Source organism: Engystomops pustulosus, chromosome 6 (genome assembly GCF_040894005.1).
Source record: "Engystomops pustulosus chromosome 6, aEngPut4.maternal, whole genome shotgun sequence".
Lineage (NCBI taxonomy): Eukaryota > Metazoa > Chordata > Amphibia > Anura > Leptodactylidae > Engystomops > Engystomops pustulosus.
In genome coordinates this window covers 90,489,149-90,508,976 of record NC_092416.1, presented here as the reverse complement: position 1 = coordinate 90,508,976, position 19,828 = coordinate 90,489,149, and the positions used below count along the sequence as shown (strand labels likewise).

The window sequence follows — 19,828 nt, the reverse complement described above, 5'->3', positions numbered from 1 at the left end:
GGAGCATTCATGTCGGGGGTAGCTGGCCATAGGAAGTCCTTAAATGCGCAGGAGGAGAGGCTGACCGCTGCGCTGGTGACTGCAGAAAAGGACTATCTGGAGAAACCTACTCCAGGGAATAAAAAGACTTGGGCTCAGGCGCAGAGGAACCATTTAGCTGTAGTGAAGGAGCGCACCAGCAAGCGCCTGCAAGCCAGGGAAGCGTCCATCTTTGAATTCGGAGATAAAAATGGGAAGCTGCTTGCGTATCTCTCGCGGGCTGAACGTCCTTGTGCTTCCGTTCCCTCTATTATTGATGGTAACGGAGCCTTGATTACTGAACCCCGGGCCATTAACATGGTATTTTATGAATTCTATTCCTCTCTTTACAGCTCCAGATTGTCCGCCTCTTCCGTCGAGATTTCCAGATTCCTTGACAGTCTTCCACTATGGAGGCTCACACCGGCACAGTCATCGGAGCTTGATGCCCCGCTCTCGGCGGAGGAGGTGGAACTGGCCATCCAATCGCTGCCCCCCGGTAAGACACCTGGACTTGATGGGCTGGGAGGTGAGTGGTATAGGGATAACTGTGAGACTCTGGTCCCCCTTCTCCTTAGCCTGTACTCCGATGCGTTTGACAGCGGTTCCCTCCCCGACTCCATGCGAGAGGCCCTTATTGTAGTTCTTCCCAAGCCTGGCAAGGACCCTCTGCTTCCCGACTCATACCGTCCAATTTCCCTCCTAAACTCAGATGTTAAGATATTAGCAAAAATTCTGGCGACAAGGCTTAACAAAGTAATATTATCCTTGGTTCACCCGGACCAGACAGGCTTTATGCCTGGGAGGGGAACTGACATAAATATACAAAGACTACACCTGAACATTGCAGAGGCAGAGAAGTCTCCAGACCCTGGGTTTATATTATCCTTAGACAATTGTAAGGCGTTTGACTCTGTAGAGTGGACATATTTATGGACCCTCTTGCCTAGAATGGGTTTTGGCCCTCGATTTACAGCATTAGTTAAACTACTGTATAATGACCCCAAGGCTAGGGTACGGACTAATCTTAACATCTCACCTACTCTCCCTATGGCCAGGGGCACTAGACAGGGTTGCCCACTCTCTCCCCTCCTCTTCGCACTCGCCATTGAACCCCTTGCTGTGGCGATCCGCCACTCTGAGGGCATTAAGGGCATAACTAGAGGTACTATTATTGAGAAGGTATCTCTCTATGCTGATGATACACTTGTATATCTTGGAGATGTGGGCCCCTCTCTGGAATCCCTTCTGTCCTTGATAGAACGCTATGGGGGGTTCTCAGGCCTTCGGGTTAACTGGGACAAATCAGCCCTCTTTCCCTTATCTGATGTAGGGGTACACTCCCTCCCCGTCCCAGTCCAGGTGGTGTCCACCTTTAAATATCTGGGAGTCCAGGTGTCACGCAAGGTCCAGGCATTTACAGAGTTAAACATTACACCCCTGATAACTGCAACTGAATCGCGTCTAAAAGCCTGGTCCACTCTCCCCCTGTCTTTGTATGGGCGTATTAACATATTTAAAATGATTTTTCTTCCAAAATTCTTATACCTTTTTCACGCTTGTCCTATACTGCTTCCTAAGAGCCTGTTTAAACGCTTGGACGGCATTCTCAGGTCCTTTTACTGGCAGAGTAGTGCCCCACGATTCAGTTTAGCGCTGCTTCAGGCTCCCAAGGCTAGGGGTGGACTGGCTGCCCCGGATCTGTATCTTTATTACCTGGCTTCCCAGCTAGTATATGCCCAGTGGTGGATAGATATAGACATGGGTAATGCAGCTACTGCACTGGCTGGTGCCCTGGTAGGTTCCTACGAGGCCCTTACAAACCTGCTGTACAGATACAAGTCCCCATCTGATACCCCACTTCCCCTACGTACGGTAGCGGTGTGCTGGCGTAGGGCACAATCCCTGGTGGACACAGGCAGCTCTCCCCCTCTCTCGCCTAGGACTCCATTGTGGCTCAATCCGTGGCTCTCTCACTTCCTCTCCCTCCCGGGCTGGACAATGTGGGAGGCGGCGGGGGTGAAATTTGTAGGCCAGCTATTATCTCCGGAAGCAGAATTACTCAGCTTTAACGAGATAAGGGAGAGACATACTGTACCCAATATGGCTAGCTTCCATTACACGCAACTGCGACACGCATTCAAAGCCCAATTCGGCTCCTTCAGCCTGACAGTGAAATTCTCCAAACTAGAGACTCTGATGAGTACCCCGGACCTCCCTAAGCCACTCACTCAATGCTATGCTCTCCTACAAGAGCAAAAGTCCAGACCATTTGATAGAGCCTGTGAACGCTGGAGACAGGATATCCCTGACCTGTCAGATGATGACTGGAGGGAGGTCGAACTGTCCTACTTCACATCTGTAGTGAGCGCGAGGGACTTCCTGATCCAATCTAAATTCCTCCATCGAGTATATTTCACCCCTGCTAGATTATTCCGCATGGGAGCAATGCCCAATGACCTTTGCTTTCGCTGTGAGGCTGAAGTCGGATCCTTCCTGCACTGTGTCTGGTCCTGCCCTAGGGTTCTTGTCTTCTGGTCCGAAGTGCTGGAATTCCTAGGTCTACACTTTGACTTCCCACGCTTACTGTCTCCCTCTGTGTGTCTCCTCGGCATCGTAAATGAAGTTATCAATGGCCACTATGACAAAATTTTCTTTAGGTTTGTATTATACTACGCCCGAAAAGTGGTGGTGATGACCTGGAAGGACCAGGAGCCCCCTCCATTAAAAAGATGGATACTACTTATTAACAGTGTCATTCCCCACTACCGGTCCCTGTATACCAACAGGAAGTGTCCCCAGAAGTTTGATCGCATCTGGTCCAGATGGTGCGCGACTCCCCATACAGCCTTATAATCCCATGTGATATACACTCCTCTCCATGATGAAGGAGACTGAGCGTGCTGGTATGTGTGTGTGTGTGACTGATTGTCTATGTGTCAATAGTTATTTGTGTTGTATCAGGATGTCTGGCTGTAGTATCCTGCTGTCATTTACTGTAATATCCCTCGGTTAGTTTTGAAACGCAGTAAGAACCTGATTGTTACCATGGTTGATGCTTAATAATCCTGTAATGGGGGGAAAGAAATATGTGACAGACAATCCTGTTCTTCGATTTTGTTTATTTTAATTGTATAAAATTTCAAAATTGCAAAAATAAATTCTTTTAAAAAAAATAAAACAAGCATGGGAAAGGAGGATACTCAACAAAAGGAAAAGAATTTTCAGACAGTGAGCCACCCTGCGGTCCCCATCTTTTACCACCTTCCCAAAATACATAAGGATGTGAGGAATCCACCAGGGCCCCCTATAATATCGGGAATTGACTCACTGACATGTCATCTATCCCACTTTATTGACCTTTTTTTGCAACCTATAGTGGTTAATTTACCATCATTTTTACGGGACTCCACTAGTCTCATCTGTGATTTAAAAAACATAAAATGAGAGGACACCCTTTGGTTTCTTACCCTCGATATTTCTTCATTGTATTCAAATATACCACATCAGAAAGGCCTTGAAGCAATAAAATGGCATCTTGATCTAGATAATCAAATGCCAGAAATCCAAAAATCCTTCCTAGTAGAAGGCTTGAAATTCATCTTAGAGCACAACGCTTTTACTTTTAAAGAAAAGTGGTACCTTCAGAAGAAAGGCACTGCAATGGGGACTCGAGCCGCTCCCAGTTATGCAAATTTGTTTATGGGGCGGTTCGAGTCCCTGTTCATTCAAGCAAGGTCTGAATGGTCACATTGTATCAAATACTACAAGCGTTATATTGATGACTTGTTCTTCTTGTGGCAAGGGGAAGAATCTGAAGCCATGAATTTTATACACGAATGATTGGGGTCTGAAATTTAACATGAATTTGTAAAAAGAAAAAATCATATTCTTAGACCTGGAGATTACACATGGCAAAGATAAAATAGTTACTAGAACACATTTTAAACCAGTAGATACAAATAGTTTCCTGGAATTTAGCCAATATCACCGCATCCGTAAGAACTGCACCAAAATTGATGATTACAGAGAACAATCCTTGATATTAAAAAGGCGTTTCACACAGAAAAAATATCCAGAAGGTCTGATTAAGGAAGCATACCAGCGAAATTTGAACCGAAAGCAGGAGGAAATTCTGGAACCCCGGATAGAAACAACAACAACAAAAAAAGAAAAAAACACCCAAAAGAGAAACAATCACATGCTGAACTTTATCACAACTTCCTTAAGGAAATCATCCCAAACAAACCCGGAATAACGTTTCGGAAATCCACAACAATTAAAAATATCGTGGCCCCCAGCAAATTGAGAAAGGTAGAGACGGATCGGGGTATATAGAACATGAAGAAAGGAGTAAAAAAGTGTGGACACCCAAAATGCCTCTGCTGTGCAAATATCAATGCGGGGCAAAAACCTTGATATCAAAATTTACTGGTGAAAAATTCACGATTAAACAAGAATTGTCATGCGGTTCTATGAAGACATTGGGGGTCATTTACTAAGGGCCCGATTCGCGTTTTCCCGACGTGTTACCCGAATATTTCCGATTTGCGCCGCTTGTACATGAATTGCCCACGCGATCGGATTGTGGCGCATCGGGGCCGGCATGCGCGCGACAGAAATGGGGGGGGCGTGGCCGAACGAAAACCCGACGTATTCGGAAAAACCGCCGCATTTAAAAACCGAAAATGTGTCGCTTAGGGAGCGCTCACCTTCACCTTCTATGGGATGGTGCATTCCGGGGCGTTAAGATTATTTTCGGCGCTGCAGCGCCACCTGGTGGACGGCGGAGGAACTACCATCTTAAATCCCAGCCGGACCCGAATCCTGTGCAGAGAACGCGCCGCTGGATCGCGAATGGGCCGGGTAAGTAAATGTGCCCCATTGTCTTACTCCATCCCGAAACACACGGGTAACATAGCTGTTTAGTAACTAAAGGTAACTTGCACACGATTACGCATAGAGTACATTATCCCTGTACAGGCAGTCCCCGGGTTACATACAAGATAGGGTCTGGAGGTTTGTTCTTAAGTTGAATTTGTATGTAAGTCGAAACTGTATATTTTATAATGGAAGTTCTAGACAATTTTTTTTCTTTTGCCCCAGTGACAATTGGAGTTTCAAAATTTTTGGTGTAATTGGACCAAGAATTATCAATAAAGCTTCATTACAGACATCTTACAGCTGATTATTGCAGCTTGGGACTATAGTAAAGCATCCAGAGAGCTTCACCAGAGGTCACAGTGGGCAGAGGGGTCTGTCTGTAACTATGGGTTGTCTGTAAGTCGGGTGTCCTTAAGTAGGGGACCGCCTGTACTATAGACACATTAGACTGTCTCCCCAGAGTTCCGTTTCACAGAGTGAAGGTTACATCATGGCTGCTTAGCAACCAGACGCTGACCGCAGTACACAGCGAAACCGGAAGATTCCCGTTGTACCGACCTCTTTCCATGGATTTTAGATTGTGTATCATATTGTATATTTAAAAATTTTACCATATATATATATATATATATATATATATATATATATACACATAGACGTTGGATGACGCTTACAATGTTGATTATTTTAATATGTAAAAATTGTCTGCACACGATATGATTGTTTGATTACCTCATAATCATAACCGGATTAGCATTTAATAGATGCCATTAACACTATGGGGCAGATTTATCAAGCAGTCTGAAAGTCAGAATATTTCCAATTGCCCATGGCAACCAATCACAGCTCCCCTTTAAAATATTCATGAGCACTGGTGAAATGAAAGCTGAGCTGTGATTGGTTGCCATGGGCAACTGGAAATATTCTGACTTTCAGACTGCTTGATAAATCTGCCCCTATATGTTTTGTGCCTAATGATTCCCGGGCCGAAACGCGTTGCACATTGAATAAAATACGCTTTTAAAGAAATCACTCCCAGAGCGGTCCATCCACGAGCGCTGGCACCCGTTTCTTCCATACACACACTTGGGCTTCCACGTTGCATTAACAAATGGATGCCAGCAGGCTGGGAGAGGAGAGGAACACCACGTGTATCGCCTGTCTAGCAGGTTTCCTCAAGAGATACACATGGAGGTCCTCTTCTCTCACAGTCTGGTGGCCTCCATTTGGTAATGTAATTTTTAAAATTTTTAGACCATGTTTGTTTTACTCTATAGTGTGTGTTTGAGTTAATTAGTATATGGGTGGATTGCTTCTTACATTGACTACATATTATAGTACATCATTATTTATTGTATTTATATGTGCTATATTGGTCCTTTTACCCTTGCTATTTATGTAAATATTTACATTCTATTACATTTCAGTTTTCATCAGGGCCTTGGGAGAGTATTGTATTTACCCCTCTTTTAAATGGGGGTTTTAATGTAAACATTATGAATCAATTATTTTCGAAAAAAGCATTTATCCATTTACACATCTTCCTTATTTTCTTTAAATTTCTTACGTGTATGAATATAGATATGGGGATCTGTGGTATTGCATTCAAATAAGTCTGGCCCTATTTTTTATAGAATCATGAGGTCTAAGGAACTGCCCAAGTAGCTTAGAGACAGGATTGTTGCAAGGCACAGATTTAGCTAATGTTAGAAAAGAATTTCTGCAGCACTCAAGGTTCCTAAGAGCACAGATGCCTCCATAATCCTTAAAGAAAATCTACCATTTGATTTCATGCATTCTGAACCAAACATACCTTGAGAATGCTGCAGCTACACTGATGCAGGCACATATCTAGTTTAACCGGTTTGCGACCGCCCGCCGTGTATTCACGGCGGCGGTCGCGTTCCGATGCATGGAGAGGGCTCACGGGCTGAGCCCTCTCCATAGCCGGTAAGTCTCTGCTGCATATTGCAGCAAAGGCTTACCGGTAACACCCGTGATCGGTGCCGGCACCGATCGTGGGTGTTTTCTTGCTGATCGCATGGGCGCCGCCATCTTTCCGAGGATCGCCGCTCCACGTGACGTCATCGGGGAGCGGCGATCCGTCGCCATGGTAGCTTCGGGTCTCACTATTGTAATGTATGAGGAGTAAAATCCCCATATACTGCCATACTGTAGTATGGCAGTATATGGTAGGATCGATCAGACAACCTAGGGTTAAAGTATCCTAGGGAGTCTGAAAAATAGTAAAAATAAAAATAAAAAAAAGTAAAAAAAAAATATGTAATAAAAAAAACTAAAATTTCAAATCACCCCCTTTCCCTAGAACTGATATAAATATAAATAAACAGTAAAAATCATAAACACATTAGGTATCGCCGCGTCCGAAAATGCCTGATCTATCAAAATATAATAACAGTTTTTCACTGCGTTTAACCCCGTAACGGAAAATCACGTCCAAAGTCAAAACTGGCACTTTTTTGCCATTTAAAAAAAAAATTAAAAATTCTATAAAAAGTGATCAAAAGGTCGTACAGTCCTAAAAATAATATCATTGAAAACATCATCAAAAGTCGCAAAAGATGACACCACCCTCAACTCCATACAACGAAGTATGGAAAAGTTATAAGCACAAGAAAACGGCAAAATAAAAAAAAAAATTTTGTTCATGAGGTTTTAATTTTTGTAAATGTATGAAAACATTATAAAACCTATACAAATTTGGTATCCCTGTAATCGTACCGACCCGAAGAATAAATTAGATGCGTCATTTGTGGCATGAAGTGAAAGCCGTAATATCCAAGCCCACAAGAATACGACACAAATGCGTTTTTTCACCATTTTCACTGCATTTGGAATTTTTTCCCCGCTTCCCAGTACATGGCATGAAATATTCAATGCAATCACTATGAAGTGCAATTTGTTACGCAAAAAATGAGCCATCACACAGCTTTTTACGTGTAAAAATAAAAAAGTTATAGATTTTTGAGGGTGGGGAGTGAAAAATGGAAATGAAAAAACGGGAAATGGCCCGATCCTTAACCGGTTAATCCCTGTGCTGAGTGGGTTTGCTGAAAAAACAATTATAAAATTATGATAATGAATTAATCTTGCTCCTTTGCCTGGCTCAGTGCTTTTCCTCTCACATTAGCTATGCACCGCACTAGAGAATTATGTAATCAAAGTGTTTTCCCTGAGAGGCAGAAGTAATCAATCGCTGCACCATGCCCCAGCTGCTGTGTATGAGTGATCAAGCTCACGTTGATAAGTCCTTTCTAGACTGTTCAAAAAAGTGTGTGTAATGTGTTTATCAATGACAGGCTGAAGCAACCCAGCTTTCCCATTGCCGTGAATTGTTTTTTCAGCAAAACCACTCAACACAGGGATTAAACAAAATAGGTGCCTGCATCAGCGTAGCTACAGCATTCTCAAGGTGTGTTTGGTTCATAATGCATGAAATCAAATAGTAGATTAGCTTTAAAGAAAGAAGCTTTCTTGACCTGGCTGTCCAGGCAAACTAAGCAATTGTGGTCGAGTTTTGGTAAGGGAGGTAAAGAAGAACCCCAAGATCACTGTCTATTTGGGCTTGGTCATTTAGTGTTGTATGGATTATATGTAAAAATAACGTTTTATTGTATTCATTATTTCGGCCATTCTCTTACACATGTCTCTCTTCTTTTGTATATGTGTATTGCAATGAAAATATATAGAAAACATATTTCCAACTGTATAATGTAACTGTAAATGTTGGCCAAATGAAAAGTATGTACAGTAAACGCACTCAATCCTTGGTTGGGGCTCCTTTTGCATGGCATCAACGCGGAATGGCATGGAGGTGATCAACTGATGGCCCTGCATAGGTGTTATGGAAGTCCAGGTTGTGCGATATGTGGTTATTAAACCAGGTATTGGTATTTTTGCTAGTGTGGAAAGCTGCCAAGTCCTGCTGGATAAAATTAAAACTACATCTCCAAAATAATTGTCAGCAGAGGGAAGCATGAAGTGCTCTAAAATTTCCTAGTAGATGACTGCGCTGACTTTAGTCTTGATAAAACACAATAGGGCTTATTTACTAAGGGTCCCGCAGATGGCACTTTGGTCAGCTTTTAGAAATTTTCAGGATTTGCGTTGCTGTGACAGCTATTTAGAAGGGGATTGTGTCGCATGCGATCTGATTTTGGCGCAAATGAAAAGAATGTACAGACTCCTTGCACATGTATTTATGAAGTGTTTGCACAAGTTCTATGGTGTGGCTACACTGTTCTAAATTTTGCACCTAAAGGGTGGTTCCAGTGTGGATTTGGACCTGCGACACATTTATTACCACAACTTGAGAGAATTGTGTCACTTGCTGTATGTTAAAGGTGCATCAAAAAAAAGATTGTGCACACATTCTTGGTGCACAGATTATTGAAGACCATGCATCAGTATTCAATAATCTGATGCGCTTGCACATTAGTGGGGGAAAGTGCACATAGTGCAGTTTGCACTACTTTGGATGAATATGGGCCAATGATTCCTGGATTTTCCTTGGCCATAACAATAAATATTACCATAAACAAACACTTGAAACAGTTCAGTCTGTATGTAATGACTCAATATAAAATATGAGTTTCACTTTTTGAACTGAATTACTGTGTAAGCCGACCCGAGTTGAAGATGAGACCCCTAATTTTGCCATCAAAAACTGGGAAAACCTATTGACTCGAGTATAAGCCGAGGGTGGGAACTGCATTGGTCACAGCCTCCCAGTATATAGCCAGCCAGTCCCCAGTAGTATATAGCCTGCCAGACCCCTGTAGTATATTGCCTGCCAACCCCCTGTAGTATATAGCCTGCCAGTCCCCTGCAGTATATAGCCAGCCCACTTTAGTATATAACCTGCCCAGTGTAGTATATAGCCAGCCAGCCCCCAGTTTGCCCAGAACATAAAAAAATAAACTTACATACCTTCCGGCGGTCTCCAATGCTCCCGTCCCCATGGCTCCTCTTTGTTCTTCTCTCTGCTGTAACAGCCAGCAGAAATGCACCCATGTGTTCGGCCAGCTGGCGCATACTATGATATAATCAGCGGCGCCGCATCATAGCGTGCACCAGCCGGCAGAGCACATGGCCATGCCTCTGCCAGCTAATACAGCAGACAGAAGAAAGAAGAAGAGCCACGGGGAGCCGCAATGAGCATCGTGAGTTTTGGGATTCAGGATCAGTGGATCCTCTGGACCACCGCGGAAGGTGGTACTAGCCGACACCTGGGGCCAGAATCTAAGTGGCACCTGGTCCTCACCAGAGCTGGCTGCAAAGTGGGACGGTCTTGCTGCGGCAGGGTACCACCACGTCGTTCAACAGGTGTGACTAGCTCGTGTTGGCAGCCGAGGTCGAGGTACCTTAGCAGAAGACAGTCTCGTAGTCACGTTCAGGCTCAGGGTCAGGGCAGGCAGCAGAGATGCAAGGTCAAGTCCAATACGGGGTCAGCAACGGTAGGTCGAGGCAGATGGGAACGCAGGAATCCTCCGGGGAGTATCGCAGGGGAGATTTTTTTAGGGCGTAGGCAAAAAGATCCAGCAGGGTTTTCAGGAAGAGGCAGGCTTAAGTAGAATTTCTGAAAATGGCCAGTGGCAATTTGCGGTGCGCTGGCCCTTTAAATCTTCTGAAGCCGGCGCCCGCATGCCCTAAGAGTTGGGAACGCACGGGCGAGGAATACGGAGCAGGAGCCGGGACATGTAATTTGCGCAGGCGCCACACCAGCGAGGGGACAAAAGCACGAAAGTGACAGTAAGCGCCAGAAGGTGAGTAAGTAAGTTTCTTTTTTATAGACTCACGTATAAGCCGAGGTGGGATTTTTCAGCACGTTTTGTGCTGAAAAACTGGGCTTTTACACCAGTATATACGGTACTCATTAAAAAAAGTACTTTGCTGATATGCTAATTTATTGAGAAGCACTTGTAAGTGTGTGGATATAGCCCAGTGATAGGTTTGATTGGTTGTAGGGATTACACTAGACATTATATTGGAAAATTTTATAGTTTCAATTAATTCCTTATTTTGGGCTAAATTATAAACTATTGTTAATGGCTCAATTTTGTAGCTGAGGGTGGTAGTTTACTTTACTATGGTTTTTGACATGTTGGTAAACCTATTAGGTTTCCATTCACTTGAGGTATCCAATAGGCTTCATGTGAATGTAAAATACACTGAATAAAGAAGTGATGGAGGGATTTACCACACCCTGGCGCATGAGGTTCCCACTACCACCCTACACATGGCCGATATATCTAGAGGCTCCAACCTTGTAATATATCTAGCTGCCAGGCAACTCTACACCAGGTCCTGCCTGCTGTAGAAGTCCACTATAACCTGTGCCAGGAACTGGCTATAGCTATTGCATTCCTGCCCTGTGCCAGCCTGTGCTGTGGCTGGGGACAGTCAACTTCATGTCTCTCCATGCCCACTTGGCATGGCATAAGGGGGAAATAGTTGCAATTCCTTGCATTGCGACTGTTACAAAGCCTGTAAGTCAGAAAACTGGCATACAAGCCGTGATAAGCCCCCCTTTCCACATTTTGTTGTATTATACAAGCGATTAAATGAATGTAGAAGTCCTGTAGTGGGACAAAAAAAAAATATAAAAGTGTCAATAAAAAGTAAAAAAAAAAAAGATCACAGTTTCCCTATATGTGTATTTTTTAATGCAAAAACCATTACAAACAGACCAAATCAAATAGCGTTAAAAAAAAAAAAAAAAGTTTTCATATTTTGTATTGACATAATTGTATTAACCCGGAGAAAAAAGATATCTTGTTATTTTTCCTGCACAGAGAACACCGCAAAATTTACCAAAGAATAAACAAAAACTTGCACTTGTCTCTTTAACTCTACAGATAAAAGAACTATTATGGCAGGTAACAGCAAGTGAGCGGTGAAGTGGATATTGGTGTGTGCCAGGCAAAAAAACTACAGGCAGTCCCCGGGTTACACACAAGATAGGGTCTGTAGGTTTGTTCTTAAGTTGTATTTGTATGTAAGTCGGAACTGTATATTTTATCATTGTAATCCCAGACAGAACTTTTTTGGTCTCTGTGACAATTGGATTTTAAAAATGTTGGGTTGTCATAAGAATCAATATTAACACTAAAGCTTCATTACAGATACCTGTGATAACTGTTACAGCTGATCATTGTAGCCTAGGACTAAAGTACAATAAATTACCAATTTCCAGAGGTCCGTTTATAACTAGGGGTCGTATGTAACTCGAGTGTTCTTAAGTAGGGGACCACTTGTACTTTAACAATTGTAGAAACAAGGAAGAAAAGATAAGGATACTTATTAACAGATCCACTAGCTTTTAGGGAGTACACATTAGCTAGCTGAACAATATTGAAAATAAATTCTGCTTATGTAGGTGCTGCACAGTACTAATACTGTTATCCTGCAAATAATACTCTTATCCTGGAGCTATTCGCACTACTCAATACTACAAATCTTATCCTGAATATATGATCCTATATACTGTAAGTGGGAACTTTAGAGAACCGTATTTTTCAGACTATAGGGCGCACCGGAGTATAAGGCGCACCTGATTATAAGGATGAACGACCAGCAGGTGGCAGACCTGTGCACAGTACAAGGCAGCTGTTTTTTGTAAGTTTGGTTCATATATAAGGCGCACTGGATTATAAAGCGCACCTTTGATTTCTGAGAAAATCAAAGGATTTTTTGTGCGCCTTATAGTCCAAAAAATATGGTACTTATTTCCTGTTTATATGCGCACTGCACAATACTACTATTACCTATCTTCTATATATGTGGACAATACCACTGCTCTTATTCTGCAAAAATGGGACTTCCTGATACTAATATTCTTATCCTTTAGATCAGTGGTGGCGAACCTATGGCACGGGTGCCAGAGGTGGCACTCGGAGCTCTCTCTTTGGGCACCCAGGCCATCACCCAGCACAAAGGTCAACATTCAGGACTCAAGACCTGAATCAAGGAGGTGTGGACAGAGCTTGATTATCATTGTAGCCTCTTCTCCGGACCTATGATTCATCCTGTCAAGAGGACTTTAGAGGGAAACTACAATAACAATCCAAATTTCTCCTTCTTTCTCTTGTATTGGTATCATCAGGGCGCCAATAGGTTTGAAACCTGTGAGGTACTTTACATTGGCATTTGGCACTTTGTGAAAAATATCTGGCTTTTGCTTGTAGTTTTGGCACTCAGTCCCTAAATGGTTCGCCATCACTGATCTAGATGTTGGCATTACTACCATTCTTATACTACATTTGTTAACACTACAGCATTTGTAGAATAGCAGTTGTTGTTTTTTTCCTTCACCAAGCAGTTCGCATTGTCTGTGTAAAATGCTAAAACAAATTGCTATTGACTATTGCTTGTCTGTCCAAACAGTGTGCTGTGTAAATGAGCTCTATTTTTGCCTAAATCAGGGCACACAGGAAAGGATTTTATTTCTTAATCTAATCTATCATGTTCAGTGAAAACAAAGGATCAATATCTACTGCATGTACATTCATATTTTTTGTTGTAAGTGATGGATTTTTCCATTCACCTGAACCATGATGCATTTCTTCTGCCATTTCTGCTCATTCGGCCATTGTTCCCCAAGACAAATCCAGATGGAGTAATGTGGAGATTTTTTTCTCCGTTCTTCCACAAATGCAATCAGTTCTGACCCAAAGTAAGAATAAAAATTAATACGTGTTCTTAATATTACTATTCATGGACAAAATATCAGAAATCCCCAGTAGTGATTCTCTCAATATGCCATACAAATGCCATACTGAGACATTGGGCCCTGGTTGCTCCATGTTACAGATGTAGCTATCATTATACTGTATTTATTAAATCTTCATTGAAGTTTCATAAATACTGGATACAGAAATATAAAAGGGAATTGTGAACTTGGATTTCAAGACAATACAAGGTACCACACAAAGTTTTGTGGAGATGAAACAGAACAAGTACAAAAAGAAAGCAGTAAACGTTGTACATATTATATGGTGAATTATATAGCAATCTTTAACTTGATCTTAGATGTGCACAGTGTTGTCACACAACAAAAGCCATTGAAATTACTAGAATTTTATTAGATACATATGACATTATATATCAAATATATATCTGATATATTATTCATCTGTATTTTATCCCACTAAGAAAGTCAGGACTACAGATTCTGCTTATAGACTACTACTCCTCATCACACAGATTATATGAGTGTTGATACCACTTTTTTTTTTAAATAACTTTGGAAGGTACGCATTAACTGCTGGTGAACAATAGGAATTGATTACCTGTTATAAATTCGTGAATGCTGTACACAATGGAGTACTCTGTTTTGCTGATATTATTAGGCACAATGCATTGTGGTGTATTAGTCATACTCCAATAACTACTACAATGGCCGAACCTCTTCACACATATGACTCCTTCTCGTACTTCTACCAGAGTTCCTTCTTTCAGAGTTGCCAGAATATGGTCAATTGCTTCAATCAATATCTGGTCATGCACTACTGATGCGGGCTGTGGCAAAATGACACAATCTAAGTGGCCACTGTGACTGGGCTTTTGTTCTGCAGCGATGTAGAATCCATGTGGGTTAGTCACCACTGCGGTTTTAACCAGGAGTCCTCTGTAATATATTTTGACTTCAAAATCTGTATCTGTAGTGAAGGGGGAAACAAAAAGAAAGTATTTTTCAATACATTGAAAACTTTATAATTATTATTCATCTACACATTAACATGAAATGTAAGAGCTACAAAAGATGGTATGTACTGATTTTTTATGTACTTGATGTACATGCAGGAGGATCAGAGCAAATAAACATACACAGGCAGTCTCGGACTTAAAGAAGTTGTCTGTGTTAAAATAAATATATACATCCGGCCAGGGGGGGGGGGGGGGGGCTATAAAAACAAAACAACCCTCATGCTTACCTTCTCTGGCTCTAACATTATTCCCAGCCGTCGGACATTGGTACTGTGACCCTGTTTGCAGAGGCAAGCGCTTCCATCTGGCTACTTCAACAATTGAATTTAATGCTGTATCTATATCCTCGGCATTGGACTGGTGGACGTTGCCTGCCTCCAAAGAGGTAGTGTGGGACAACGGGAGTGCTGGAGAACGTAAGCATGAGGGAGTTTTTTAGCCCCCCTGACCGGATATATATATTTTAATCCCTTTAAAGGCACTTCCTAGTTACAATCGGGTCTCTAGATGCTGATAATTTACTGAACTTTAATCCTAGGCTGCAATGAACAATTGTTATCAAAGGTGGGTGTCTGCAATGAAGCTTGATACTTTTTCTTATGAAAACCCAAAAGTGAAAGAATCTAATGGTCTCAGGGACCATCATTTTTTTGTCTTATAAAACAAACCTGTTCCAACTTACATACAAATTCAACTTAAGAACATACTCAGACTTAAGGTTTCAGTGCCTTCATGACCAGCGGCACAGAGTAAGAGCTCCGACATTCCTGGGAGCCAATTCAGCCCACGGCACAATAACACGGCCAAACCCACCCATACCCAGCAAGAAGGGTTAAGCAGAGGCACAGGTGGGAGAGCAGAGGATCGAAAGATGGCTGCAGCGGCAGCAGCACTCGAGGGTCCCTCACAGGCTGACGCAGCTTAACAAGACCCAGGTACAGGGGACAACTTGGAGGGCAGGCAGGTGGATTACAAGACCCTGGCCTGGATACAAGAGATGTTAACCTCTACCTTCTTCAATGTTCTTAAGGCCATTCAACAAGATGTTTCCTCACATACAAAACGATGGGAGGAGCTTGAAACCAGAATGTCAGAATTAGAGCAATTGCCACATTTCCAGCTGAATTTAACATTTTTAGAATTTTAAGATCTGGCAAACGGAAATAAGAGGATGTGGGATCATTTGAGGACTTGGAAAACCACTCTAGGCAGAATAATTTGAGGATATTGGGCATCCCAGAGGCAGTACCACAGAGAAAAGTAATCCAATGGTCCAGCCAACAACTGGTGAACTTTCAAATGGACTGGCCGTTTTAAACGCGTAGGAATTATGGATCTATGGAATGACACTGTGGATATAAGAATATGATTCAATAAAAGTTTGAAAGTTCACCAGTTGTTGGCTGGACCATTGGATTACTTTTCAAATTGTCTTTTGCTGTTGCAAACGAGGTAGATGCCGTGCCGACTCCAGTGTATGGTTGGAGGTGAGCTGGAAATTTTCTTTCTCCTGTGTTTTATTACCACAGAGAGCCCATTGTATTGGTCCTGACTCCAAGACCTACAGAGACAAAGGAGTGCATCCAGGCCGTGCCCAAAAATCCTGCCCTCACCAGACTCAGAACCAGATGGAAATTCTGCATACCTTTAAAGAGAACCGGTCAGGCAAATTAACCCCATAAACTAAATATATTTTCATAGACTGCCATTAGAAAGCATTGCCTCTATCCCTTCATTGTCCCTCTACATGCCTGTAAACTTAGAGTGTAACCGTCATTCTAAGCAACAAAAAAAAAACTAAAATACATAATTCTGCTCCAGGTGTCCCTGGGAATTATTCCAAAGTATTTAGCCTCTAGGTCCTCATTTAGTACCTCTTTTGGCCCATAGCAACCATTGTTTCCAGCTCCAGCTGGGGCAACCCTTTGGGGTCTGGAGTATGAGTCCATGTGTGGTGGAAAGGGTGCCCGTGATGGTGACAGCCATAGTAGCAGGGACCAGACAGAGGCAGACGTTGTACAAAAGAAACTTACAATTCTTTATTGTAACCGACAGGAACAATAGATAACGTGCCAAACGAATCTTGACAATGGCAGAATGCCACAGGTGCACTTGGAGAGGGAACCACAGGGATTGGGCACCAGCCTGGATGCAAGGGCAGGCTGGGAGATAGCTGTGTCCTAGTAGGATGCTTCAGCTTGTCCTAGGTTACTTCAGATATCACCCTTGAAGGTAGGATGATACCCCTTTACTCTCACTAACTCCTCAGAGCTGCTCAGGCAGTGAACTGGATCTCTTGCTCTACTTTGTCTGACTGACTGACTCTTGTCTCTCTAGAACTTTCCTGATGAGGGGTTTTATTGCTCCCACTGGTCAGGTGGTGGTTACTCCTCCAATGGCATCCCAACTTACAATACAATATTAGAACCAATTTGATTGGCTGATGGAAGGACATCACATTAAACAATTAACTCCTGCCTTACCAGGCAGGATCTACTGCTGCGGTGTTCCCCGTGTTGTGTAGTGACCTGCTGTGGGGTTGATCAGACTCCACACAGGTTGCGAACTACATATTGGGATGTATTCGCAACAACCGCTCTGCCTTGCGTCGGCAGGGGTGTTGCATTTCTATCTCCTAGCCATCTGTATATCCTATCTATATCATATCTATCTGTGTATCTATATCTATCTATCATCTATGTATCTATCTATGTATATACTATCTATCTATGTACCTACCTATCTAAGTAACACTCCAGCACAGCACATGAGGCCACAGCACATGAGGGCACAGCACATGAGGTGACAGCTTGCAGAGTCTCTCCTGCCACTTCCTTGTGTTAGGTGATGGGGGGATGGGGGACTGCAGTTTCTGTCTGTGTGGATGATTTGTGTATACACAAGTGCATGGAAGCTGAGGGAGAGATAAGTGTAAGTGTTTGTTCACTACATTAGTGAGGGCTTCTCCCTGCATGTGACTGGGGCAGTGACAAATAAGGTAATCAGCTGATTGCAGGGAGGGGAATGGGGGCGTGTTTCTCCCTCTGTAGTGTCTACTTATTTCTGAAGATGAGCTGAGCTTAGCAACAGCCGTATGTGAGATTGCTGACATCTAGGGGAAGTCTGCAGAATACAAGAGGAAGGAGCAAGATTCGGGTAACTAATCCAATTGAAAAAGTTCTTAAAATTACCTGCCCTACAACATATCAAAAGTTTTTTGAAATGACGGTTACACTTTAAGCAATGAGATCCTAAAGCTGTATACAAATGACCTAATGATGTCCAATGAGTCATTAGCATATTCAAGCTGTCCAACTTATTCATGAGTGGGAGGCAAAGCTACACCCCCAGTGCTTGACTGACAGTCTGTATAATGGTGTAATGGCTCCTCCATGTGCTTCCTGGTGCTGGCGTCTCCTGCAGCCTGTGTGTGTGTATAGGAGAGATACAACAGATCCAGGCAGCCATGTTATTGCAGAACATGTAAGGAATTTGTGTAGCTGATGTCTGTGTCTCACACATGTGTATTAGGAGGATGCAGCATGTCAGCAGGTAAAGCACAGACACTAGCCATGCTTTACTATACATTACACACAGACATGAGCAGGGGGAGGAGAGGGGAGGGGTAACAAGCGTGACATCACTGCCTTTGACCATGTGACCAGCCTCATTTACATAATAAAGAAAACATGATTTACAATGATTAATGTATGAAATGACTAGATAAAGGCTGTGGCAGAGTCCTTGTGAGCTGCCCCAACAGGTAGTAGTGACAGAAATGGTGACAGAGACATGATGACAGGTGTCTTGACCATAAAGGCCATAGACTGCTCATTTTTGGAGACTACTCAGTGGAAGTGACTATAAAAGAGGAAAGCCTCTCCTCCTCTATGCACGGATCTCTACATAAACAGTTCCTCTTTGCTCTGCTTATTCAGCTGTATTTCGTGTCATTCACAGATGTCGACTTACCTTACCACCCTGTAAGGCCTCCAGATGCTTGATGGGTCTGCCTTTTTTGGCAAGTAAACATATGCTAATTTGGAGGGAGAAACAGAGGCATGGGCAACTCTCACACATCAAAGTCGAACTCCAAAAATCCCACTGTCCTGAGGATAGGCAGGCACATACGGCAACAGGACAAGGAGGAATCCCGGGGGGCTCAGCCATAGCAAGCAAGGCAATCACGAGGGTAAAGAAACGGCGGTAGCACTCACCCGGTGAACATCCAAGAACTTTATGAAATCCAAGTGGAGGTGTGGAGGGATGCCAGTAGTATACAGCCCGCAGTAGTATAAAGCCAGCCCCAAGTAGTATACAGCCAGCCAGGCCCATGTAGTATACAGCCAGCCAGTCCCCAGTAGTATACAGACAGCCAGCCCCAATTAGTATAAAGCCAGACAGTCAGCCCCAGGTAATATACAGCCAGACAGCCCCTGTAGTATACAGCCAGCCCCCAGTAGTATACAGCCAGCCCCATGTAGTATACAGCCAGCCAGTCCCAAATATTGTATAGAGCCAGCCAGCCAGCCACAAGTAGTCAAATAGTATACAGCCAGCCCCAAGTAGTATGCCGTCAGCCAGCCAGCCCCAAGTAGTATACAGCCAGCCAGCCCCAAGTAGTATACAGCAAGCCCCGGCCAAGCACATACAAAAAAACAAACGTACATACTGACCCTTCGGCGCCCGATGCTCCACTGGCAGCATTTAACCCCATAACAATTAGGCCCTTTTTTGTTTTTGAATTTCCATTTTTCATTCCCCACCTTCAACAATCTATAACTTTTTTATTTTTCCATATAGACATCTGTATGAGGGCTTTTTTTCTGTGTAACAAATTGCAGTACGTAGGGGTGGTATTTAATACTCCATGCCGTGTACTGGGAAATTTTTAATGCAGTGAAGTTGGTTTAAAAAATGCATTTGCGCGTTTTGGCTTCGATTTTACACCTTTCACTGTACGCCCCAAAAGACACCAAATTTGAATAGGTTTTATAATGTATTCATACATTTAAAAAAATGAAAACCTCCTGCACATTTTTTTTTTTGCCATCTTCTGGCAACTTTTTCATACTACAGTTATGGGTGGTGTCATTTTTTGTGAATTTTGATGACATTTTCAATGCTTCTTTTTTTTAGGACTGTTCTGCCTTTTGATTGCTTTTTACAGATTTTTTATATTTTTTAAAATTACAAA

The 19,828-nt window shown here is 42.8% G+C and overlaps 1 protein-coding gene across 1 annotated transcript in view; it reads right to left on the bottom strand.

The window, feature by feature from the left end:
- The window catches only part of LOC140063990 (interferon regulatory factor 3-like), a 76,749-nt gene that overhangs the window by 14,844 nt on the left and 42,077 nt on the right, over positions 1-19,828 (bottom strand). The window contains exons 8-9 of the mRNA XM_072110344.1: positions 14,214-14,582; positions 13,469-13,587 (exon numbers count right to left, since the gene is read on the bottom strand). Coding sequence (XP_071966445.1) covers positions 13,469-13,587; positions 14,214-14,582 — 488 coding nt within the window. The remainder of the gene's footprint in view (positions 1-13,468; positions 13,588-14,213; positions 14,583-19,828) is intronic.